Source organism: Peromyscus californicus, unplaced genomic scaffold (genome assembly GCF_007827085.1).
Source record: "Peromyscus californicus insignis strain IS unplaced genomic scaffold, ASM782708v3 Scaffold_5__1_contigs__length_169319896, whole genome shotgun sequence".
Lineage (NCBI taxonomy): Eukaryota > Metazoa > Chordata > Mammalia > Rodentia > Cricetidae > Peromyscus > Peromyscus californicus.
This window is the reverse complement of record NW_026294573.1, coordinates 102198339-102223772: the sequence shown is the minus strand read 5'-3', so window position 1 is coordinate 102223772 and position 25434 is coordinate 102198339. Positions and strand designations below refer to the sequence as shown.

At 41.7% G+C, this 25434-nt stretch overlaps 1 protein-coding gene across 2 annotated transcripts in view; it reads left to right on the top strand.

Annotated features, from left to right (window-relative positions):
• The first annotated feature begins 6621 nt into the window (after positions 1-6621).
• Positions 6622-25434, top strand: part of Dcaf10 (DDB1 and CUL4 associated factor 10) — a 45340-nt gene continuing 26527 nt past the window's right edge. The window contains exons 1-2 of one of the 2 annotated variants that reach the window (XM_052715874.1): positions 6622-7513; positions 13170-13283. In XM_052715874.1, the coding sequence (XP_052571834.1) occupies positions 6957-7513; positions 13170-13283 (671 nt within the window). In that variant the 5' untranslated portion in view covers positions 6622-6956. The remainder of the gene's footprint in view (positions 7514-13169; positions 13284-25434) is intronic. The other variant, XM_052715873.1, reaches the window with a different exon arrangement.

The following is a 25434-nucleotide window of genomic DNA, read 5'->3' as shown; positions in this document are numbered from 1 at the left end:
CAGCAAGTCTGTCACAGTGGTTCTTCATGGCCTGTCACTAGCCTACCTTCGCAGCTGCATCTCCCATAATCCCTTGATGTTCTGTTTGAGTCAACATAGGCTACCTTTTATTCTCACAGTACAGGGGTCTCATGATTGTCTTCCCTTTAACTGTGCTCACTCTGCTGTGCCCCAGGATGTCTTTTCACTTATTTATGCCCTTGTGAACCAGCTCTTTTCTCCAAAGTCCATCTCATGTGCTTGCAATAACAAGGGATTGTTCCTCCTGTGATCTACTACAGTTGCCAGCTTCCCCTTCCCAGTGATGGGTAGGATTTGCCTCCCTTGTGTGGCCAGCACATCTTTCTGCAGCTTTTCAATCCCACTGGGAGAAGACTGATGATTATTCAAACAATGAATTTTGCTAAAAATAATCCAAACAAACTTCTGCAGAATATTGAATTGTCTCAGAGCCTTGCTTTCCTTACTAGTGAAATGTTAAATACCATAGCACTCTGTGAGGGAAAAGGAGGGAGCACGTATAAAGTTCTCAGAACTGTGCCAGGCATGGAAGTGACTTCCCCTTCTGTAGTCCCTACTCATGGGCAGAGGTTTGCTGAGGTTAGGAAGTAGTCTCTGATCTTCAAATTGTTAGCTCTGCAACTTAGAAATCCATTCAGCACATCTTCTAAGGTAACTGCCATATGTCAGTACTCCTCTGGGATTACAGTAGTTTTTAAAAGTCAGAGAAATGTGCTGAGTGGTGGTGGCGCACGCCTTTAATCCCAGCACTTGGGAGGCAGAGCCAGGCGGATCTTTCTGAGTTCAAGGCCAGCCTGGTCTACAAAGCGAGTTCCAGGACAGGCTCCAAAGCTACACAGAAAAACCCTGTCTTGGGAAAAAAAAAAGTCAGAGAAATGCATGGGCTTTCACATACACTTTTTTTTAAAAATGAATTTTTTCATACAATATATTCTTGTTATGGTTTCCCTTCCCTCATCTCCTTCCAGATCCTCCCAACTTTCCTACCCATCCAACTTCACTTTTTCTCTCTCTTTAGAAAACAAACAGGCAAATTAAACATCAAACAAACCAGAACAGGGAAAAAAACAAAAAAACAAAAAGCAGTAGAAACACACACACCATAAAAACACAAAATCAGAACAATAATATATAAACAAAAGACCAGTAAGGTTAAAAAAAAATCCCAAACACTGCCTTGTGAGACAAAAGAATCTCCAGAAATACTGTGGAGTTCATTTAGTGTTGGACATTTGCTGGGCATGGGGCCTGCTCTTAAGTGTGATTTATATACACTGGAGAAAACCAAGTTTTCCTTTATGAGTGGTTAACAATTGGAGATAGTTTCTGGGTTAAGGATGGGGCTCATGTTCACTTCCCCTGTCAGCACTGGGACCTCATCTGGCATAGACCTGTGCAGGCCCTGTGCATTCTGCCATTGTCTTTGTGAGTCTGTCCATGTGTATGTCAGTCCTGCTGTGTCTAGAAAGGCACTGATTCCTTGGTGTATTCCATCCCTACTGGCTCTTAAAATCTTTCTGCCTCCTCTTCCACATAACTCCCTGAGCCCTGAAGGAAGAGGTGTGATGAATATATTTCATTTAGGACTGAGTATTCCAAAGTTTCTCACTCTTCAGTGTCCAGTTGTGGGTCTCTATATTAGTTCCCATCTACTGCAGGAGGAAGCTTCTGTGATTATGGCTGGGTGAGACACTGATCTACAGACATAGCAGAATGTCATTAGGAGTCATTTTACTGTTATATTCCTTTAGCAGAACAATAGTACGTGGTTTTCCTCTTGGTTCATGCCCTATTTAGTCTCAGGTTCTTGGCTGCCTGAGCAGTGCCAGGCATGGTTGCATCTCATGGAGTGGCCTTAAGTCCAATCATAGAGGGTTGGTGACCCCACAAGCTTTGTGCCACTAATGCACCTGAGAATCACGTGGACAGGTCACCATTGTAGACTGAAGGGTTTGTAGCTGGGGTGGTGGTCAACTTTCTCCTCTAGTAGTGTGCAGAGTACCTTCCAGCACTATGAACACTAGACAGGAGGGATGAAAGCTTTAGCCAGGCAATAGTAAACTTCTCCATGTTCAGTGTGATCTACAGGTGTTGTCTTCAGCAATAGGGCCTTACCAGCAGTTTCACAAATACTCTTGAGAGGAGAAACAGACAATGAAAGAACAAGTGGACTTTAGGAAGAGTCAGGGAACTAGAATGAATGTGTAAGTGAGGATAGGATATAGGCAGACGGGCAGAGGTGTTGATAAAACACCCCTTTGCAGACAGTTCTTACTGAGCCGCTGTTTGGGCTTTCTAGATGGGTCTCCTTTCCTTTTCCTCTGCAGGTCGGCTCAGCAAAGCTGACAAGGAACTCATCATCGTAGTGACCAGCCTGGGTGAAAGGTGCCTGTACAGTGTTGTTGTCCACAGTGCCCTATACAGGGTCTACTCGAAGAACCCAGGACTCTCTGACCAGGTTGGTGCCCGCCTCTCCTGTGTCAGTTTTAGGGCTTCTCTGTACCTGGACAAAGGGCATAACTCATGCCATTATAAGGTGTGGGGCATACACCTCAAGTTCCTCCCACTATCTGAGTTCCCTTCTAGATCCCATCACTATTCCCACCTGCTTCTGTATACATTCGATGTGGAGGTCGGGAGTAGGTAGGGAGTAACTGCACCTCCCAGCTTTATGCCAGATGGACTGGTTACTTGACCTGTATTCCCTTTTCTTTAACCATTTTCTGCTCTCAGTTCAGAGGTTGCCCTCAGCATGGAGCATCCAACAGTCTTACTTCAAAGCTGTTCTTTTCTGCTACGCTGCTGTACTGCTTGCAGTTTCCACTGTTAAATGATACACCCACTGATTATTCTAAGAGGAACCAAGTCAGATCAGTAGCTTTTCTTTTTTTGTTTTTAGTGCTGGCCCCAGGCTTTGGCCAATCTGCCTATCTTTCTGGAATGGGCTCTGTCCTCTCTTATCACCAAGATTGATTGTGAAGTTGGCCCTGTTTCCCCAATAAGTGACTTACTCTGCCCCTGGTTCATCTCCAGTCAGGCTTTTGGCCAGCAGAGGTCATCCTAATTATTCAGAAAATGGCCTGAGGATAGAGACAGCCAACGAGGATTTGCCACCAAGCTTCCCCAGTTCTGATTTCTACAGTGAAATCCCTTGTTTTTGGAGCTGGGGAACTAAAACATTTTCTCTGAATTATTCTAAAGTTGAGATTCATCGGTCTCTCCCTGCAGTCTTCTCTCCTGACCTGGGTGGAGATTGTGTTGCTAGCCTGCAGGTAACTTCCCCTTTATCCTGCCCCTCCTTCAGCCGGTCCCTGCTCATTCAGGCTTTGTCAGGCATCACCTCCTGGTGGCCGTGAAACGCGTTGTCGTTGTCGTACTGTGGTTGCTAAGTCGGTCTAATGTCTTTAGTTTTGAGTGGTTTCCAGTATTTCACTCCAGCAGAGAAAATGACTGTAAGTGTAGTCTGTGGGACCTCGTGTACTTGGGACCTGACCCCAGCTCTGCCATGAGGTAGCCATGTGACCTTAGGGAAGTTAATTTGCTTCTTTGAACTGTAGTTTCCTCTTAATGAAATGGGGATAATAAAAATACTGCTGCACAGAGAATGAGATAATAAATATGAAATGTCAAACAAATCCTTAACATATCCATGGCTAAATGTGAAGGTCTTCTTGGTTTTGTTTTTGGTTTAGCTTTGTGAGACAGTCTCTTGTGCTGTAGCTCAGGATGGCTTGGAATTCACTGTGTAGCCTAGGTAGACTCCTACGCTCAGGGAACCTTCTGCCTCAGCATGAGCCACCATACTTGGATAAATATAAACTATTAATTTCACAAATATTGTGTTTTGATTGGGCATCACTGGGGACAGGACAGAGGGGTAACCTGTGGGCTCTACTGTTCTCATCTGGAAGGAAGCTCTTCAAGTAGGAAGTTTCTGTCCTTGACTCTGAGATTTTTTAAGTCATGGATGTTTAGAGGAAAAGGGAGGATTTGTTTGTTTCTTTTTAAGAGACATGGTCTTGTTTTTTTGCCCAGATTTTTACTAAACTGAATTAATAATCCTCCTGTCTGAGCTTTGAGTAGAAGGGATTGCCACTATGTCCAGGTGGGAAAAAAAAAGAGTTGTTTTCTTTTTTAAAGTTAGGGGTATGTATGTAAGCCTGTATGAGTAATGTGTACCGTATGTGTGCAGGTATCCTCAGAGGCTAGAAGAAGGTGTCAGATCCCCTGGAACTGACTGGGATACTGCAGGTGTGAGCCAACATGTGAGTGCTGAACACTGAACCTGGGTCCTGAGCAAGAGCAGTAAATGCTCTTAACTGTTGAGCCATCTTTCCAGCCTGAAAACAAAGAGGGTTTTGAAGCTAGAACAAGCAAAAATACTTTTATTTTTATGTGTGCGTACTTTGCCTGCATGCATGTGTACCATATGTGTGCTTGGTGCCCTTGGAGGTCAGAAGAGGGTGTCAGATCCCCTGAAACTGGAGTTCTAGATGGTTGTGAACTGAATCTAGATGCTCTGCAAGAGCTAGTGCTCCTAACCATGGAGGCATCTTTCCAGTCCTCAAAAACATTTCTTGGTAGACATGGTTTTGAACTAGATTTCCAGGTTTATATTCCATTTGGCTTGACCAAGATATTTGTGTATCTTTCTGGCCTAACTTTGCTCCCTTCATTCTAGAATAACCTTGAGGGCTTTTCCCCATTGGTTTCATTGGACCTTGGATTTTCTTAGCTGTGTTGTACTGGACTAAGATTCTGATTGTGTGTTTCATTGCAGGTCTGTATAAACTGGAAAAAGTCTGACCTCCCTGCTAGAGAAAAAGCAATGGTAGAGTTTGCACTTGCTGTTTCCCAAGCTGATGACATAACAGATGACCATTTCAAAAAGCTGGAAATGCATGGCTTCAATAGAGAAGATGCCTGGGACATAGCTACCATTACAGCTTTCTATGCTATGGCCAACCGCCTTGTTCATTTTATCGACATCATTCCTAACAAGGGATACTATTCATTGGGTAGAAACAGTGATACTAAACAGATAGAGAGTGAACTTACTGCTCCAAAAGTATAAAAGCCTGACAGGAAAGGCCAGTGTTTGTCATTTCAGTTACATTGCATTAGAAGACATCAGTTGGATAGCAATTCACAATAAATACAAAAACATCTAGTTATTGGTTAGAGAAAAAAAATGTTCCCCATCTGCCTGATAAAGTCCCTGACTTTATTATGTCCCAGGGACATGTGATACTTGTGACTTGGGGACACAGTTCAGAAAAACCTTTGTTGATTATTTACTTCCATTAAGATCCAAAAATACTATAAGGCAAAGGGGTTCTGATGATGCTTTAAATATGAGTAGACATCTAATTGAATTTTGGCTACTAAAGTTGAAAATTTTTTAGCTTTCCAAAAGGTATCACCTAGAAATTGGTCAATATAGACTGATTTGAAGTCAACTACTTATTAACATGGTTGTATGTATAGACTCTCAAATGTAGGGTCGACAGGAACATGCACAGATAAATTTTATTTCTATTTTTAGTGCCCTCTCAATTTTTTTATCTGATGTTATAGAATCTTAGTCTTATGTAATGTGCTCTTATTTTAGGTTTTAGTAAAAAAAAACTGGAATAAAACAGTATTCACATACTAAATACAAACGTTTTAAAAAACTAGGCATTACTAAATTACTTATTCTCTGTATTACCATTATTGCCTTAAATTTGTATCAGTGCACACTTGTTTTGTCTTCTCTACAGTACTAGGGGTTAAAGTCAGGGCTTCACGCACACTAGGCAAGCACTCCACCACTGAACCATACCCTCAGTGCGCAGCTCTTAAATGGCTTTGGGACCTCGGTATGTTGAATCCCTGAACTGTGAAATCTGATTATCTGGAGCCAATACAGACTAAATGAGGACTTCGTGATTTTCTGCTGAAAGTTCAACCATTGACTCTCTAATTACCTTCCTCCAGACATCTTCCAGGTCTATCTTGTTTACCATCACAGTCTCCAAATGTGAGCTTCCTACAACGCTGCCCTTAACAAGACCTAGAAAATGTGTCAGTGCTTACATCTGTCTGCTTTTCCTTTACCTCAAGCTTTCCTTTTTGAGGACTAAGATTCCCTGCACTGAAAAGCCCCATTTCCTGTTAACCTCTCTCGCCCCGACAACAGGTTGGTTTGTACTCAGGGGCAGCAGTGAGAAAGGCCCTTCGTGCAGTGCTCAGCAGCTGCATTATGATCTCTTGCTTTGTGGGGTTGAATGGATTCAGCTCTCCAGCTCCCCTCAATGACTCCTAGCTGCATATATGTTCTTTTGCAGGGAAGAGAAGGCTCTGACATTGATGAAGATAATACCTGACTGCGCAGTAGCCGAGATTTCGGCAGATATTTAAGGCATCGATAGGTTCCTCTATTCTAGGCACTGTACAGTCCAGTGCTTTTTTGCGTGCGAATGTTCTTGAATCTTTAGACTTCTAGGCTGAGTAGGCAGTGCGCCATGAGATTTACTGTGTGACCTACATATAATCCAGTATGTATAATACACCCACCCCCCTCACCCCGCCCAATCTCGGTGTAAGGACAACAGTAGGTCATCCGACCGAGTCCTGGCGAATGGTCAGGCACACAGCCAGTGCTCACTGACAGCTGTGGGCCGACTCTCAGCTGCTTGTAGCTGGTGCTGTGCGTCCGACATTGCTCACAGAGGGTTAGTGCCTCCTGACCTCACAGTCCTCTTGGGCTGGGGCGCTCCCGATTCCGCGGTGTCCCTGCTTTTCGGTCCCCGACGGAGGGCAGCCTAGCGGTGACGCGGGTTTCCCAGCCGGCAGGTTTAGGACGCGGCACCCGGAAGTGGCGGCTGGAGCGGGAGCGCTGAGTTGTCGGGCGGCGGGACAGCGGCCCGGAATAGGGGGCGGGGGCGTTGGTCATGTTTCCCTTCGGGCCCCACAGCCCGGGCGGGGACGGGGCGGCTGGAGCTGAGGAGCCGCCGCCTCTCGGAGGGCCGGCGGCAGCTTCCAGACCGCCCTCTCCAGCTCGGCGGCCGGCGCCTCCACAGCAGGGAGCTGACGCGGCCCCTCCCCCGCCGGCAGCCCGCAGCCCTCGCCTCCCGGGCGGCCCCGCACTGTCCCCGGGCGAGCGCGCCGGAGAGCCCGCGGGCCCCGGAGCTCTGGAGTTGTCGGCTGCTGCTGCTGCAGCGCAGGCGGAGCTGTCACCGTCGTCCTCGCCGCGCAGGCGCTCGAGGCCAGACTGCAGGGCCGGCAGCCGGAGCCGGCAGGGCCTCGGCGCGGGCCTGGGCGGCCCCGGCGCCAGACTGTTCGGCTGGCTGAGAGAGCGAAGCCTCGGCCGCGGGCTGTTCGTGGACCCGGCGCGGGACAACTTCCGCACGATGACTAACCTGTATGGCTCCATCCACCCGGCAGACTCCGTGTACCTCAGCACCCGCACCCACGGTGCTGTCTTCAACCTCGAGTATTCGCCCGACGGGTAAGCGCCTGCGCCCCAGCGAGCTCCCTCCGCCCAGGTCGGCCGCCGCTGCTGGCCGCCGTGCCCCGGCACTTTCAGAAGCACTTTGTCTGTCGCCTCTGAGCTCCGACCTGGCCTTTTGAGGTGGGCAGGCCCAGGGCTTCCCTTCGGGGTCCTGGGCTCGGTGGAAGAGAAATACCTCAAGCTATCGCTGCAGGTCTACCAGAGCCCGTCCACAAGTAGGACTTTCTGGTACACAGTAGGTGCTCAGCGAATATACTTTCAATAAATGCCCATCATTTTGGTGCTATCCTCGATGGGCCTTTCTCTGAGCTGAGTTTGTGTTAAAGAGTTCAAGGTAGGAAGCTTGCAGAATCTTTGGCCCTTATGCCAGATCCTGCCATGAGTTGACACTCAAAAAACTCTAGAAAGATACTAAGACACAGCAGAAATATGTTTCTTGGTATTTGGGCCATTTATGGGAGAGACTACATGCTTGGGTTAAGGGTATCTAACTTTTTTTTTTTGGACTGACATTTGTTTGCTCTTGGTTTACTTCAAGCTATAGGAAAATTTCAAAACTATCCGAGGTCTGTTTAATACTTTATCTTGTGAGCGCAGAAGTTCAACGACAATCAGAGGGAAAACACTGCTCATGGTTTCACCTTAAAATGACATAACTAGTAGCATTGTTATCACATCGGGCCTCTGGGTTACTAGTCTTTGCTTAGTTAATGCATTCATTCATTCAGTCCCTCATTAACCAGATGCTTCTGGAACACTTGATAGGTTGCAAATGCATGGAGAACAGTAGTGAGTAAAACTAGCTAATGCCACTCCGTTTACTGAGCCTGGGCTCTATTAATTCAATTGGATGTGAGATTCTAAGTAATGCACAGTGAACACCTACAAATTGAGATAAAGGCTTAAAGCCTGTTGAGCTCGGGTACCTTGAAAAAGTGACACCTGGATCAAGAGCAGAAGAAAATGGCAGGAGAGAAATGATGGGTAAAGAATAGATTTTATTTCATATGAATATGAACTTACGTTGAAGGGCCATATTAGCGTATAATGTTAGAGGAAATGGAAATAATGAAGCAAAAATTTTTCAAGGAAGGAAGACCTAGACTATGCCGAGAAAGAAGCATGGGAACACAGTTACTGAGCAAGTAAACCCCGTTTTAGTTCATTGACGGAAATGGTTCTTCTAGTTATGCCTGGTACTAGGATCTCTGCGGCTTTTCCTTCTAGTCGCTGGCTCGAGCTTAGCAGGGGTGCATACCTGAGTTCAGAAGAAAACTGATGAGGAGGGAAACTTTGGTTAGCTGAAGCTTATTCCTTGAACCTTCTTCCTTTATGTGATATTCTTAAAGCTTCCTCCTCTCCCCAAATACTGTCTGTGCCTCTCTTTTCTGTCCCTCAATCCCTCTTTTACCAAACTCTATACTTTGAGGACTTGAGAAGTAGGTTCGTCATTCCCTGGAGGTAGAATTTTAAATAGGATATGGTGAGTCTAGAATTAATTATGAAAAATTTAAATTGCCAGGACTGTTAGAATGAGGGATATTACTTATAATTTTCATTTGAATATGGACTACATTCTCCCAGAGAAATTTATTTATTTTGTGTCTCATGGTTGCCCTGATACTCACAATGTAGACTCAGCTGGCCTCAAAGTCAAAGAGATCCACCTCCCTCTGCCTTCCAAGTGCTGGGATTAAAGTCATCACATATTCATACAGGTTCATGTGCATTCCATGACTTATATGTGGAGGGAGGTACATGTGTGGAGGTCAGAGGGCAACCTGTAGGAGCCGTTCTTTTCTTCCACCGTGTGGGGTCCCAGGGATGGAACTCAAGTAGTCAGCCTTGGTGATAGGCCTCTACCCACACAGCCATCTCCCCAGCCCCAGAAGCATTTTTAAAAAGTAATTATTCTGGTACTCAGCCCATGAAATAGTCAGCAAGTCAGGGAACTTGATGTACAAGCCTGTTGATCTGAGTTCTGATCCCTGGAACCCATGTGAAGGTAAAAAGAGACCTGACTCCGCTAGGTTGTCCTCTGACCTGCACATGTACCCATATATCACACACACACAATAATAACAACAACAACTTAAGAGGCTTTAATAAGTATATGTATTGCAGTTTCAAGGAAACAAAGAATAGATAATTTCCTTCCAAACTAGTAGAGAAGAAAGTATGAAACAAGGGAAAGATTACAAAAAGAAGGTAAGAAGATGTGGCTCAGGGGTAAGTGTAAACTGAGGGCCTGACTTTAGCACCTTAGCACCCACACAGGCTGGGTGTGGTGTCTCACATCTCTAACCCAACACCTTGTGGGGAGAGGTTGACCCCTGGGGCTCACTGGCCATTCACTGTAGCCCAAAAAGTGAACTCCATGTTCAGTGAGAAACTCTGTCTCAAAAAGGAAAGTAGAGAGGCTGGAGAGATGGCTCCGTAGTTAAGAGCACTGGCTGCTCTTGCAGGGGACCTGGGTCCCAGCACCCACAAGGCAGCTCACAACGATAACTCCAGTTCCAGGGGACCCATTATGTACATGTGTGGTACACATACATACAGGCAAAACACACAAATAAGTAAATTGTTAAAAAATAGGTAGAGAGCAATAGAAGACACCACACACATACACACACACACACACACACACACACACACGAAAGCTCATCCACATATGCACAGACATGAAAAGGTTAGCAAAGGACAGAAGAAAAAAGAGCTGTTGATATTGTTTAGTGGTAAAGCACTTGCCTAGCATGTGGGTTTAATCCCAGTACCCTCCCATACAATGAAGTATATAGATAAAAAGCACAAAGAATAGCTAAAAATAAATCCAAATGTTACTAAGTATAATAAGTATAAATGTTCTAATGAAAAACAAAAAAAACAAGCTGCCAGGAGTCAGGCCAGGAGGGCCAATTGGGCCCATTAGTTGGAAACAGGCTTAGACAATATATCAAGACCCTGTTTCAAAGGGATGGGCAAAGACTGTTAGAATACAAGGGGAAATAATTAAAAGGGTATAGAAATATATATATATATTTCATATATGTATATGAAATATACATAAAAACATTCTAAAACAACTGGTAAATTACATTAAAAGGAGAATAAAATAGACTTGAAGGAAAAAAATACTAAAATGACTAAGTTACATCATAATGGTGAGAACTCTGCTCTCCCTGGAAGCTTGAATGGGTATTTACATAAAGATTAAACAAGTATTAGATTTAAAATATAAACATCAGGCTGGAGAGATGGCTCTGAGGTTAAGAGCACTGGCTGTTCTTCCAGAGGTCCTGAGTTTAATTCTCAGCAACCACATGGTGGCTCACAGCCATCTACAATGAGATCTGATGCTTAATATGGAAATGAGAAAACTTTTAAAAAAATATTTATTTATTTTATGTATATGGTACTCTATCTGCAAGTACACCTACATGCCAGAAGAGGGCATCAGATCCCAGTATAGATGGCTGTGAGCCATTATGTGGTTGCTGGGAATTGAACTCAAGACCTCTGGAAGAGCAACCAAGTGCTCTTAACCGCTGAGCCAACTCTCCAGCTCCTGCCACCTCCAAACAACTTTTATTTATATGTATGTGAGGGTTTTGTTGTTGTTTTGATTTGAGATAGAGGTTTACTATTTGGTTGAAGCTAGCCCTGAACTCACTATGTAGCCCAGGCTGGACTTGAACTTAGGGTAATCCTCCTGCTTCAACTTCCTGAGTGCTGGAGTTACAAGCATGCACCACCATGCTCAGCTTCCAAAATGTATTTAAATGAAAACAGTTGTAAACAAATGTGTATGAGAAAACTCGGGGAAGAGGAGGAAATAAAAGCCAAGTTATGCGCCGGGTGGTGGTGGCACACTCCTTTAATCCCAGCACTCGGGAGGCAGAGCCAGGCGGATCTCTGTGAGTTCGAGGCCAGCCTGATCTACAGAGTGAGTTCCAGGACAGACTCCAAAGCTACAGAGAAACCCTGTCTCGAAAAACCAACAAGAACAAAAACCAAATTATGTATTTCTTCATCAAGGGGCTGGCTTATACCCTACCAGGCTAATTAGATAAAAATCAGACATAGGACTCTTTCCTTTATGGCTTTTTAGTTTTGTCTCATATTTCATGCAAAGCCAACCTTTCATGAACTGAGCGTCCACAGACACTCCGAGCACAGCTTTTGGAAGTCCTCAGTGATGATCTCTGTGGGGCACACTAAAGTGAAGTCCAGTGGGTAGAAAAAGAAGACCATGTACTTTCCTCTGTAGTCCAAAAGCTTGATTCCCTTGAAGGTGCTGTTTACCACCAAGGTGGCTGTGAAGTCAGGTCTGGCTTTCAGATATGTGCATTCTGGGAAGCCATGACTGCGTGGGTAAGAGCTGGACATGCGGGCTACCAGACACGACAGGACACAGAGAACAGATCTCAGATGACAACTCTTATAAAAGAAAGCATTTAGTTTGGGCTTGCTTCAGTTTCAGAGGTTTAGTCCTTAGTCATTTCAGGAGGGAGCAAGGGAGCATGCAGGCAGACATGGTGCTGGAGAAGGACCTGGGAGTTCTATATCTGGATCCACAGGCAGCAGGAAGAGAGAGTCCCTGGACTTGGCTTGGGCTTTTGAAACCTCAAAGCCCACCCCCAGTGACACACTTCCTCCAATGAGGCCACACCTCCTAAGTGTGCCTCTCCCTATGAACCAATGGGGGGGGGGGGCAGATGGCTAGTCTTAATTTAAACCACCACACTGCCCTTTTGTTAACGTCTGAAAAGTAATTTCCCATTATTCCTGACTTCACTCTGCAGTTACCTCTAACCAACCATAGTACACAAAGGGCATATGAAAAATTCCAGAAATAACTCACAAGTTTTACATTTCATGCCAGTCTTCAAAGTTTGATGAAATCTCTTATCATTCCACTTTGTCCCACCTGGGACATGTCATCCCTTATACTGTGTCCATACTGTGTGCAAGAACACATTGCTAGTCACTTGGGCTCTCGGTCACCAGCTCAGCTCAGGTTTCACAATGCTGTGTCTGATCGTTATTTTAGGTAGTAAGACTACAAAGCACGAGAGCAGTGGTGCTGGCAGTTGGAGTATGCCAAAGAGAAGCCATAGTTCATCCTGCAGTTGAAAAGATTGGAAGTTCTCCACTTGACAGTGAAAAAGCAGAACAAAAACAACCGTGCCAGACTGCTGGCATCTGCAGTGGGGTAATGTGCTTTGAGAGTAAGCACACTGGTGTAACTGCACCACAGTGAGTTATAACTGTTATGCTTGATTATGCTTGTTAATCTTCATTTACAGATTCAAGCTTGGCATTAGTATGTATAGGAGGAGGACAGTATGTGGAGGATTCCTTACTGTTTGGACTTTCCGACATCCACTTGGGATTTGAGATCTTTCCCTCATGAATAGGAGGACAGTTACGATGTTCTGTGGTCTATAAGATACTCTTTCTCTCATGTATATTTAGGTTGCTTTCAATTTCTCCTTTTTACAGTGAAGCATATCTTCATGTTTCTCGTGTTTATTAATTAGTTCACTCTACTAAATTCCCAGAGAAAAAGTTATCTATAATATGTATAATTATAAATAAGTGAGCCAGAGAGTGTGAGAAGAGTAAACAAGAGAAATGTGTTGCTTCCTTTCAGGTCAGTGCTGACAGTTGCCTGTGAACAGACTGAAGTTCTGCTTTTTGACCCTATTTCTTCAAAGCACATAAAAACCCTTTCTGAAGCGCATGAAGACTGTGTGAATAATATCAGGTGAGTATGCTAGTAAATAATGAGCTTTTAGTGTGACTCAGAATCTGGTTTGCAAGTTAGTGAAAATATGTCATTCATTACCCAGTTGCAAAACTTACCTTATAATTACAAATTTTACTGTTAATGATTTTTGGATTGGAACTTTTCTGCAATATATTGTTTACCTCCATGCAATTTTTTTCCTTTCCTCTTTGTGTGTCACGGTCATCATTATGAACCTTAGCCATGTACTACTATACTACTGCATTCATTGGCTTAGCATCATCTCTCACGGTCATACCACACCCACATCCAGACTATTGAGAGAGAGAAAACATCTTTGTAACATCCTTCATTGATAACTCCTTCCCTAGTCAAAGATTTGGGAAGATAATTACAGGTGAACAGTTTGGTGGATTAATATGCAGTCCTTAAAATGATGATTGTAGAGACTATATAACACTATAGACAAGTGTTTGGGACTATGTAAGTTAAAGTTATACAATCTACAAGTATATGAGTTGATACAGAGGAGTAAAAGATGGTGTTTCACTCCTAGCAGTAGTTTACCTGGGTAATTTATTATTAATTTTCTATTTTCTAAGCTATATGAAATGACATTGTATTTTATAGTTATGACTTTCAATGTTATTTTAAAAAGAGATGTGAAAATTACTTGCAGTGCGGGTAGTGTGCTGTGTTCTGCGTAACTCTACTGACGTATTCACGCAGACCCACAGAACAAGCAGTACAGAGTCACAGTTAGGTTCCAGAGAGGACAGGCCTGAGGTCGATCTGCACAGGGCTGAAGCTGCTGGGTCCGGGCCTTTCACTGCAGCACTGATAGCTGGTAGTTATGATCTTCAGTTAAAAAGATTAAAAGCACTGAGGAGTTTGGTGTAAAGGAAGACCCAGAGCCACAATCACCACATGAAGCCACTAGTTGAAATGTCTGTCTCATTTATGAAAGGCTGAAAAAAAAAAAAAAGATGTTTTGCTCCCTGGGGCTGTAGGTTTTAGCTGATAAAGACACAGCCTCATGACAGAAATTGAGTGAAGGTACTTGCCAGGTTAGTGACTGAATGTGTACTATTTCCAATACTATCATGAAACTGGAGCCCTGAAATGTTATTATAAAACCTAGGGGCCCAGTAATAGACTAGGGGCCCAGATGGCCAAGTAGAGGCAATCCTAAAACCCTTAAATAGGAAGAGAGAGAAAAAGTTAACTTGGTCCACTCAAGCCTATAACGAAAATTTCAACATTCATGAAGACATCCAATATGAATACAACAAAGTCAAACCACCAGAACAGGGATTTCTCTGGATGAAATTAACTTATGGAGTAAGTAGTCCAACCAAGAGTTTATTTTTAAAAATAAATTATTTATTTTTTTTTTGACTAGGTAATACATGCACGTGGTACAAAATTCAAAGGTACAAAAGGGTAAACAGTGAAAAGTAAGTCTATTTCCACCTCTGTCGCCTAGCCACCCAGTTTCCCTCCCCAGAGGCAACCACTGTTACTAATTTGCTATCTTCTCTGAGATAGTTTATGCATGTGCAAACATATAAATACACACATACACACAGATACCCCACATATACTTTTATATAAATGGTAGCCTTCTACACATACTATTATATACCTGGCCTTTTTAACTGAACATATTTAGAGATCATTTCATATTAGTATCCATGGGATGATCTTATTCTTTTTAACGGCTGCATAGTATTCCATTGATTGGGAGAAACTTTAAAACATTTTTAGGATGCTTAAAGAGATAAAGGGTGTTCTTTATTAAAGAGAATGAAGAGTATAAATTAAAAGAGGTGAAAGAAGCAGGTTTATATAGTAAGGAACACATGGAAATTAAAAATGTTGCTATATGATTGTATTTTAAAGAGGGAGGGTGTAGCTAGGGCTTTAGCTCAGTGATAGGGTACTTGCTTAGCATATCCAAGGTCCTGGGTTGAATCTCGAAACATTGCTGGGGGAAACAAAAGACAAAAAGGCTCGACACTTGAAGGGGCATAGTTCCAATTTGAGGCTGGGATGTAGCTCAGAAGTAAAGTGTGTGCTTAGCATCTGTGAGGCCCTGAGTTCAACCTCTAGCACCAGAATTAAAAATAAAGACTTGGGGCTGGGGATGTAGCTTAATTGGGAGAGTTCTTGGTTAGCATATGTGAAGCCTCTGGATTTCATGCTACAGACAGTCGGATGTGGTGGCTCAGGCCTGTCATCCCAGCACTTGGGAGGGAAGCAGGAAGACTGAGAGGGATTCAAAGTAATCTTTGGCTCTATATTGAGTTGGAGGCCATCCTGGGCTACATGAGACCCTGTCTCAAATACAAAATAAATAATAATAACACATTTTAAAATAGATAAAAATTTAGGTTTAATTGATCAGATGAAGTTTACTCTTTGATCATTGATGAATCAATTGGAAGTTAGAAATAATACCAAAATATTCACCCAGTACATACAAAGAAGGATTAAGAGGTATGAAATGTTATGAGTCTATAGTTAAAATACAGGATTAACTGAGAAACTACAGCATATATATAAAGAACGCAGAACTGGACATAGTGGTGCACACCTATAGTCCCCGCATTTGGGAAACTGGAGGATCCCAAATTTGAGGCCAGCTTGGACCTCAAGTGGAAGCTTATTTCAAAACCAGTTGATTAATTAACTAATTAATTGTAAATAAAAGTTGTAGAGATTTCTGGAAATGAACTTGATAATTGTTCAGACTATTTAGTAATGAGGGAGAGCCAGTTTCTTTTTCTTTAGACTATGAAGCAGGTTCAAGGTAAATCTGTATCTGGACAGGTTGTGGTAAAACTCTAGATTAAATCTTAAGAAGTGGGAGCTGGAGAGATGGATGAGTGGTTAAGAGCACTAGCTGCGCCGGGCGGTGGTGGCGCACGCCTTTAATCCCAGCACTCGGGAGGCAGAGCCAGGCGGATCTCTGTGAGTTCGAGGCCAGCCTGGGCTACCAAGTGAGTCCCAGGAAAGGCGCAAAGCTACACAGAGAAACCCTGTCTCGAAAAACCAAAAAAAAAAAAAAAAAAAAAAAAAAAAGAGCACTAGCTGCTCTTCCAGAGGACCTGTGTTCAATTCCCAGTGCCCACATGGGGGCTTGCAACCCTCTGTGACTCCAGTTCCAGTGGATCCCAAACCCTTTTCCAGCTCTGTGGGCACCAGGCACAAGTGTGGTACACAGACATACATGCAGGCAAAATACCCCTACACATAAAATTAAAAACTACTAAAAGTATTAAAAAGCTGTGAAGTTAGAAGCCAATTACATGTGGAAGTATGATAAGTCAACTGACAAAGGGCTGCTTCTCAGCTGATGTGAAAAGAAAATGGAGTGTGTTTGATAAGGCCAGGCCGTGTACCACATTATGTCAGATAAATATAATCCAGACTAAAGAATTGTAATTACCTAAAGTGTTCACTGAACTATTAATAGTGCAGAAAACAGAATTCTGAGGGTTTTTCTTTACTTTTGCATTTGATACGTATAAAACAAAACTAAAACTGAAGCAGTCAGCTAGGTACAGTGGCGTGGGCCTGTGGTCTCAGCTGTTTATGAGCTGAGGTGGAAAGATCACTTGCAGCCCAGAGTTCAGCACAGAAAACCTCGTCTACAAACAGGTCAGCAGTGCTAGCGATGCAGCCCGGTGTCAGTGCTCTCCAGCACCCAGCATGTGGAGGGCCTGGGTTTGCTTCTAGCATTGCTTTGCAAAACAACAAAGAACAGGATGATTAAGACCCGTAGATAAGCCTTGTCCAGCAGAAACATAATGCTAGCCACATGTGTGATTTTTGTTAGTGAGTATATTACTAAAGAAAGAAGCAATATTAGTTTAAATGTATTTAGCCCAATATTTCCAAAATACTATAATTTCAACATGTAATCAGCACAAAATTCTTGAGATATTTCACTTCCACTTTCTAATGTTATCTTCAAAACCCAGTGTGTATTTTATACTTAGAACATATCTCAGTTCACACTGGTCATATAGCAAGTGTTTGAAAGCTAAATGGGACTTAGAGATACCACATTTGACAATGTGGCTTTATACAGCGGCAACAATAGTTAATGTGGCAAAGTTTTGTAGTGTGGGACAATGGTACGATATAATAAGACCCATAAGGAAGAAGACAGAAATATTAAGCAATTTCAGACATTTTTAGATTAGTGCATAATTAAATGTGTGCATTAAAAAACAAACAAACAAACAAACAAAAATACAACACTTAAGGGGGCTCAGAGGTTAAGAGCCCTGGCTGCTCTTCCAGAGGTCCTAAGTTCAATTCCCAGCAACCACATGGTGGCTCACAACCATCTATAATGAGATTGGATTGGATGCCCTCTTCTGGAGTGCAGACATACATGCAGGCAAAACACTGTATACATAATAAATAAATAAATAAATCTTAAAAAGAAAAAGAAAAAAAAAACACTTAAAGGAATAGGTAAAATCTTGCAAATACAATTTATAGCTTCAGACCACTAGAAAGGGAGGACACATAGCCAGTTCATTTAAAGTAGGAAAACTTCAATTGGTTTTTGGTTTTTATTTTTAATTTAAAACAGGAAGGATAAGAAATAGAAGTTCAAAATATAGACTATTCACAGAAAACATACATAAATTGATGTTAATTAAAAGACATTCTGGGCCGGGCGGTGGTGGCGCACGCCTTTAATCCCAGCACTCGGGAGGCAGAGCCAGGCGGATCTCTGTGAGTTCGAGGCCAGCCTGGGCTACCAAGTGAGTTCCAGGAAAGGCGCAAAGCTACACAGAGAAACCCTGTCTCGAAAAACCAAAATAAATAAATAAATAAATAAATAAAAAATAAAATAAAAGACATTCTGGAGCTGGGTCTGGTGGTGCCTTTAATCTCAGTACTTGGGAGGTAGAGGCAGGAGGATCTCTATGAGTTCTAGACCAGCCTGATCTATATAATGAGTTCCAGGACAACCAGAGCTACAAAGTGAGACTGTCTCAAAAACACAGAACAATAACAACAACAACAAAACCAAACAAACAATCTACAATTTGAATAAGAAAAGGAATAATTTGTATGATTTATATATATGTATATGCATATATATATTTACAGAGCAATATCATATATATATATATTTACAGAGCAATATCATAAGAAAATAAGTGAGAAAGCTAAGACTATCACTATTGGACAGATGAAAGAGCATAGGCATTAAGGGTAAAATGTATAGTATTTGTAGTTAAAGGGAAAACTCAAGATAATCACAAACTTTTATGCACCTTAAACCCAGCCCTGATAGCACAAAGCAAAAGCAAAGTGCCAAGTCCATAGTGCTGATGAGGTTTTTCATAGCTGAATACAAAGCTAGTCAGTGTAAACCAAGCTGTTGAAGAATTAAGACTGCACATTTAAAGTGTCCTGAGTAACATTTCTAATAAAACAAGTGCTGAATAAAGTAATTATATACATGTATGTACATTTTAATACAGAGCTTAATGAATAGGAAAGAAAGGAACTCTTGGACTACAAAGGAAGTAGAAGCAGGAACACTGAGAAGTAAATAGGCTTCAGCTTTTACCCTGTAAGATCTGCCAAGTGCTGGTGACCCTGAGCTTTTGTTTTGATAGAAATGAGGAGCTCAGCGGACAGAAGATTCTAGGGTCAGCTCCAGATAAAGGTTCTTCTAGAATACTGTAAAATCTGGAATCCAGAAGATCTCATTTGCAGCATAAACCACTCTGAATCTAGACTAGCATCAAGGAAAATGGTTAACCACAAGTCAGTGCTCATACAAGCTGACCCTGCTGTACAGTCCAAAACCTCCAGCCAACTTGGATCAAGATTGGAAGGACTTTCCAAGATACTGTAAAACAAAAACCTGTAAGTCAGCCAGGTGTGGTGGCCCAAAGCTTTTAATCCCAGCACCCCAGAGGCAGAGTTAGGTGGATCTCTGAATTGGAAGCCAATCCGGTCTGCATAGTGAGTTCCAGGCTGGCTGGGCTTAAAAAACAAATGCTGGTTGTGGTGGCACATGCTGGTAGGATTTGCTGAAGGAGGTAGAGGCAGAAGGATCAGAAGTTTGAGATCAGCCTGGGCTACACATTGAAACAAACAAACAAAAAAAGTCGTGGTAATGCACACCTTTATTCCCAGCACTGGGGAGGCAGAGTCAGGAGCATCTCTGAGTTCAAGGCCACCCTGGTCTACAAAGCAAGTTCCAGGACAGCCAGGGCTATACAGAGAAACACTGTCTTTGAAAACAAACAAACGACAAAAAGCCCATAGACATGTAAGTCCTCCCTGAAGTAAACACAGTACCATAAAAAAGCCAACTATTCCCAAAGTAGTCTATTAATACAGTAAGTTTTTGACTAAGATACATACCATCAGAGGTTTTCATAAACTAAATTTAAACACTTTGGTTGAGTCGTGTGCCATGAACAGCTGAAGTTGTTTTGGAGAAGACTAAAGTGTGGGAATAACTAACAACCCTTCCTGAAGTGAAATGTAGTCTTGGACCAGAACGAGTGACAGTGGAGTGATAGATCACCTAGAAGCAGACCTGTGAGATAGGAATGTTTTTACATAAGAGCAGAAGCATTGCAAGTTGGTGGAAAAGATGGCATTGATAATATACATGAAAAGTTAAAATCAGATCTCACACCATAGCTGAAAATAACTTCTAGTTAAAAACCTAACTATGAAAGCAAATCTTTAACGTTTCTAGAGAAGTAGATAATATACTTATGTCTCTGTATGAGAAACTATTTTCCTAATTTATTTTATGTGCATTGATATGAGAGTATTGGATCCCCGGAACTGGAGTTATAGACAGGTGTAAGCTGTCACGTGGGTGCTGGGAATTGAACCTGGGTCCTCCAGAAGAACAGTCAGTGTTCTTAACCGCCGAGCTATCTCTCCAGCCCAAGAAAGTATTTTTAAGACACTAAAAGCATAAACCATTAAAGATTGGTGAGTTCAGTTGAGTGAAACAAAACATCATTGTAGTTTTGTTATAGAAACCCTAACAGAGCCAGGTGGTGATGGCGCACACCTTTACTCCCAGCACTTGGGAGTCAGAGATAGGTGGATCTCTGTGAGTTCGAGGCCAGCCTGGTCTACAGAGTGAGTTCCAGGACAGGCTCCAAAGCTACACAGAGAAACTCCATCTTGGAAAAAAAAAAAAAAAGAAAGAAAGAAAGAAAGAAACCCTAACAGTATGGAAAGATAAAGGCCAATAGAAGATACTTCCAGTCATGAGCAGAAGGATCTTGAGTATGTTAAACCTAACAAAATGTGCAGAGAATCACAGTGAGCAATACATTTGGAAAGGTTTTCAAGCTCATCAATTGTCTGAAGAAATACAAGGATTGGCCTTGATGAGAAATAACCCTTAGGTATATTGATAGTCTAAATAGGTAACACAGTTTTCAAAACAGTTTAACAGTGCTTGGTAAAATTAGAGATCTCTATACTTTTAAGGAATTAATACACACCTTAACCATATGAATTAGGTGCATAAGGAGGAAAGGTCCATTATAGCATTGGAATAGAAAGAAGGTAGAAATGACTCAATATGTCTGTTAAGAGGAAAGCAGATAAAGTTTAGTGTACAATGGAATACTATACATCAGTTAAACAAACCAAAAACATCCCAGAAGTATAAGGATGAGACAGAAAAGCAAAATATAGAGTGAGCTGTGTGGTGTGATACCATTTATATAAAATTTTAAAGCTTCACAAACGTAAGCTTGATGAAGGCATGCATTTGTTCTGTTTTATCCTAGCACCTAGAACTGTGCCTTGTACATGGTGGGTGCTCATTAGATGTCTCCAGAATAAATTGGATATAAAAAGTATGGAAAATGATGGATACATACATATTAATTCATGGTATTAAACATGTGCATGGGGAATGACAAATTTTGGATAGTGGTTCCCTCTGGAGAGGGAGGGAGGGGAACGGGCTTGGGGAGGGACTCACAATGTTTGTATTTTCAGACAATTCTGAAAGATAACGAAATGTTAAAATTTGATGAGCTGGGTGGTGGGTATCATAGGTGTTTGTTATATTCGTTTTAATTGTCCCTATTTCTAATATTTTACAATTGAAAATTTTTATATCTCAAAAAGAATAGACTTGTGTCAAGTTGTTTGCCCCTACTCAAGGTGACAGTCGACTAACATGTTTGGATTCTTCATCAGTGTCAGCTCTCATGTGCTGCCGTCAGTGTGAGCCACAGCACATGTGCCTACCAATTTCAGTGTAGGAAAACGGATTGTGAAGTCTGTCTAGAAGCACAAGTAACTTAAAAGGTTAAGGATCTGAAAGGTCTCTGGATGCATGAATTTAAGTGTGCACTACTTAATAATACTAACTTCCATTTCTTGAGTCTTTACTGTGTGTCAAACCAGTAAAACACTTTTAATATGCTATATTGCTCAAGATTTTTTAAAATGTGGGTGCTTGGGGGACAACAGATGCCTTGCTTCCAAACCCGACAATCAGAGTTTAATCCCTGGGACCCACATGGTAGGAGGAGAAGCAACTCCACAAAGTTGTCTCTGACCTTCGCGTGTGCACCAGAGAGTGAGTGTACGCACATTTACACACATGCACAGGTTAATAAAAAATTCTTCCATTTGTCTTGCCGTGTACAGGCCAGGCTGGCCTGGCTGGTCTTGAACTTCTCCTTCTGCCTCAGGTAGTTTGATGTTTATTGTGTCTTCATGTGAGATAGATGCCATGCTTGTTTTAAGGCATAAGGAAATCATGACTCTTATAAAGCGATGTTTCCAAGGCTTCATATACAAGTAGTAGTAGAAATAGAATCGTCCATGGTTCCCTCACTCTAACGGTGGGCATACGTACATTTTCTGGTTTCATTCTGGGTAGCTATTTTGCAATTCTTGGTAATGTCTTCTAGTTTATTTTTTATTTTTGTGGATTGTTAATCTTGTAAAATAATAATAATGATAGCTGAATATTTTCTGTTCATGTTTTAAGAAGAAAAATGTTTATGATTTAAATACATTTTATAGGCTTCTTATTCCTGAAAACTTTATATTTAGATGTAAGAGTCCATATAACAATCCAGATTCCTGTAATTATGAGGTTGTAAGAGAAAGCCCCAAAGTAAAACTAAGAATATTCACTCAGTGATGTGACAGAAAATCAATGTAGCACCTACTTACTAATCCAGAGTCTTTGTTGGTCTTGGGCTATTTTGTATATTTTATACAATATAAGACAAATACAGTGTTTGCCAGTTGAGAGGAAATATATTTTATGCATATGTAATTCCACAAAACGCTGGAAATGATATTGGAGAAGTGGTTAAGATACATATAAAATCATTGGCAATAGCAGATCTGATAGAGAAAATACCAGAAAAACAAAGTGGTAGAAACAATGGCACAAGAACACCTAGAATTTCCTGAATATCTCACTGGCTCTTGAGACAGCTGATAAAATCTGAGGATTTATAGAAAAGTGATCATCATTATAGTACAAAACTCAAATATGAAGGGAAGATATAATCTATTTTAATTTCATTGCAGAGATTATACCCAAAACAAGACAAAAAGACCTCTAGAATTTAAGCCGGGCAGTGGTGGCGCACGCCTTTAATCCCAGCACTCGGGAGGCAGAGCCAGGCAGATCTCTGTGAGTTGGAGGCCAGCCTGGGCTACCAAGTGAGTCCCAGGAAAGGCGCAAAGCTACACAGAGAAACCCTGTCTCGAAAAACCAAAAAAAAAAAAAAAAAACTTCTAGAATTTAATCCAGTTTAAGAATTTGCATGTAGTTAAATTTTTAAAAAAGTTTCTTTTCATAATTTTTTAGTTTAAATTTTTTAAAATACTCAACAATATTTTGACTTGGACAATGAGATGTAGGTACTAAAATAATTCACTTTCAGTTCCCTTTATCCTGTTCCAGTTTCCCGCAAATAGAAAGCTTAGCTTCTTCATACAGAGGCCCACCCAGAGCCTTGATAGGCAACTTAGAGTTGTGTGGGCACAGTTGAGAGGGTTTGATTCAGACAGATTTCAGTGTTTGGGCAAGCTCCTACTTGTCAAAGAATGTAGAGTTAGAAACACTTCATAACTTTTTTCTTTCTCTAAGACAGTGTCTCATGTAACCCTGGCTGGCCTTGAACTCACTGTATAGGCACATATGACTTTGAACTTATAATTCTCCTGCTTCTGCCTCCCAAATACATGCTGGAATTGCAAACCCAGGGCTTCATGTATACTAGGCAAGCACTCTACCAACTGAATTACATCCCAGCCTAACAGTTACAGCTTTCTAGGCTATTCTAAGTTTTAACTGGAGAGGAATGGGCCACATATCCAAGGGCTTATCTAATCCTTTCTGCATATTTTGGGATAAAAATTGCCATAGATGATGTCTTCATCTACACACTACTCTTACTACTGTATGATTTATACTCTTTACCAATATAAAAAATTTATCAGTTAATACTTGGGGGAAAATGAATGAACTAAAGTCAAAGTATTGAATTTTTCATTAAGGTAAACTCAATTCAAAATTAATTAGCTTTTACTCCAAGATTCATTCTACATTTTGGAGATTAAAATATTCTTTATGCAACAATTACTTTTTAGTTATCTTATTAACAAATACTCCATCTTACTTAACTTTTAAAATAAAAACCCAAAAGTTTGGGGCCCTGGTCATATCAATGATCTTAAAATTCCTATGAAATTATCTCACTCTCTTCCTTAAAACTCCTAATGTGGCCCAGAGTGGTGGTACATTCCTTTAATCCCAGCACTTGGGAGGAAGAGTCAGGAGGATCTCCGTGAGTTTAAGGCCAGCCTGTCTGCATAGTGAATTTCAGGCCAACCAGGACTACATAATGAGATCCTGTTAAGAGGAGGCAGGATGGAGGGAGATGAGGAGAAAAGCCATTAGGAGTCACTGGAGTAGGTCAGTAAGTTCCCCATTTGTCTCCTGAACCACATATAGTGATCTTTCACATACCTGTATGTGTCTTACCTCTGGGAGTTCCTATTCCTTTTCAGTCAGTTCTCATTGTACCCTTTCCTAACCCGTCTCTTTATTTTGCTTATTTCACATAATAATTTTATGTAACAAAAAGTTCTGGGTAATGAACTTCTTTAATTCATTCATTTAATAAACATTTACAGATAGAAGTAGAGATGTAGGTTAGTTGGTAAAGTGCTTGCTTTTATGCATCAAGCCCTAGGTTTGATCTTCAGCACCACATAAACTGGGCATGGTGGCCCACTCCTGTAGTGAGACAATCCTAAATTCAGTGTTGTTTGAGGCCAACCTGGGCTATATGACACGCTGTCTCTAAGTAAATTTTAAAAAGGAGCACATGCGCTTGGCACTGCAGCTCTAATCATGTGGTAGGTACTTTCCCATCTTCAAGGAGTTTATAGCTTTGTAAAGTGATTCTTTATACTACAGTGACAGTGTTTAATATTATGATAGAAGTGCACAGGCCAGCCTGGGCTACCCAGAGAAACCCTATCTAGAAGTGTAGAGTGCTGGGGTGGGAAAATAGCTCAGTAGATAAAGTACATGCATAGGAATCTCGGTTCAGCTCGCCAGTATCCACCAAAAGGCTGGGCTCAGTGCACTCATGTGTAACTCCATTCTAGCAGTAGCGAGCTTCAGTCAAGAGGCCCTCCCTCAAAAAATAAAGTGAAGAGCAACAGAGCAAGACAGCCTCTGACTCCGTAAGTGAACCTACACATACGTGTGCACATACAAATACACCATACATGCACCCCCAAAAATTACAGAGTGCTTGGGGAACTTTAGCATATTTGTAAACTGCCGTAGACTAGATAAAGAAGGCTGAATTTAATTTAAAGAAAAAAAAAAGCGGCTGGCTTCCTGGAGGAGATGACAGCTAAATATTAAAAAGAAAACAAAATTAAGGAAGAGGAGGAAGGTGGACCTAGAATTAAAGCCATGATAAGTGTATGGCCATACCATCCCCAATGTGCTAGGCAAGTTCACGTGCAGAGCTTCTGAGCAGAAGCTAAGCCTGCTTAGTGCTTGGATGGGAGATAGCCTGAGAATAGACTAGAGACTTATAAACAAGAAAGAGACAAATCAAACCATGATAAATTGCAGTAAGGTCGT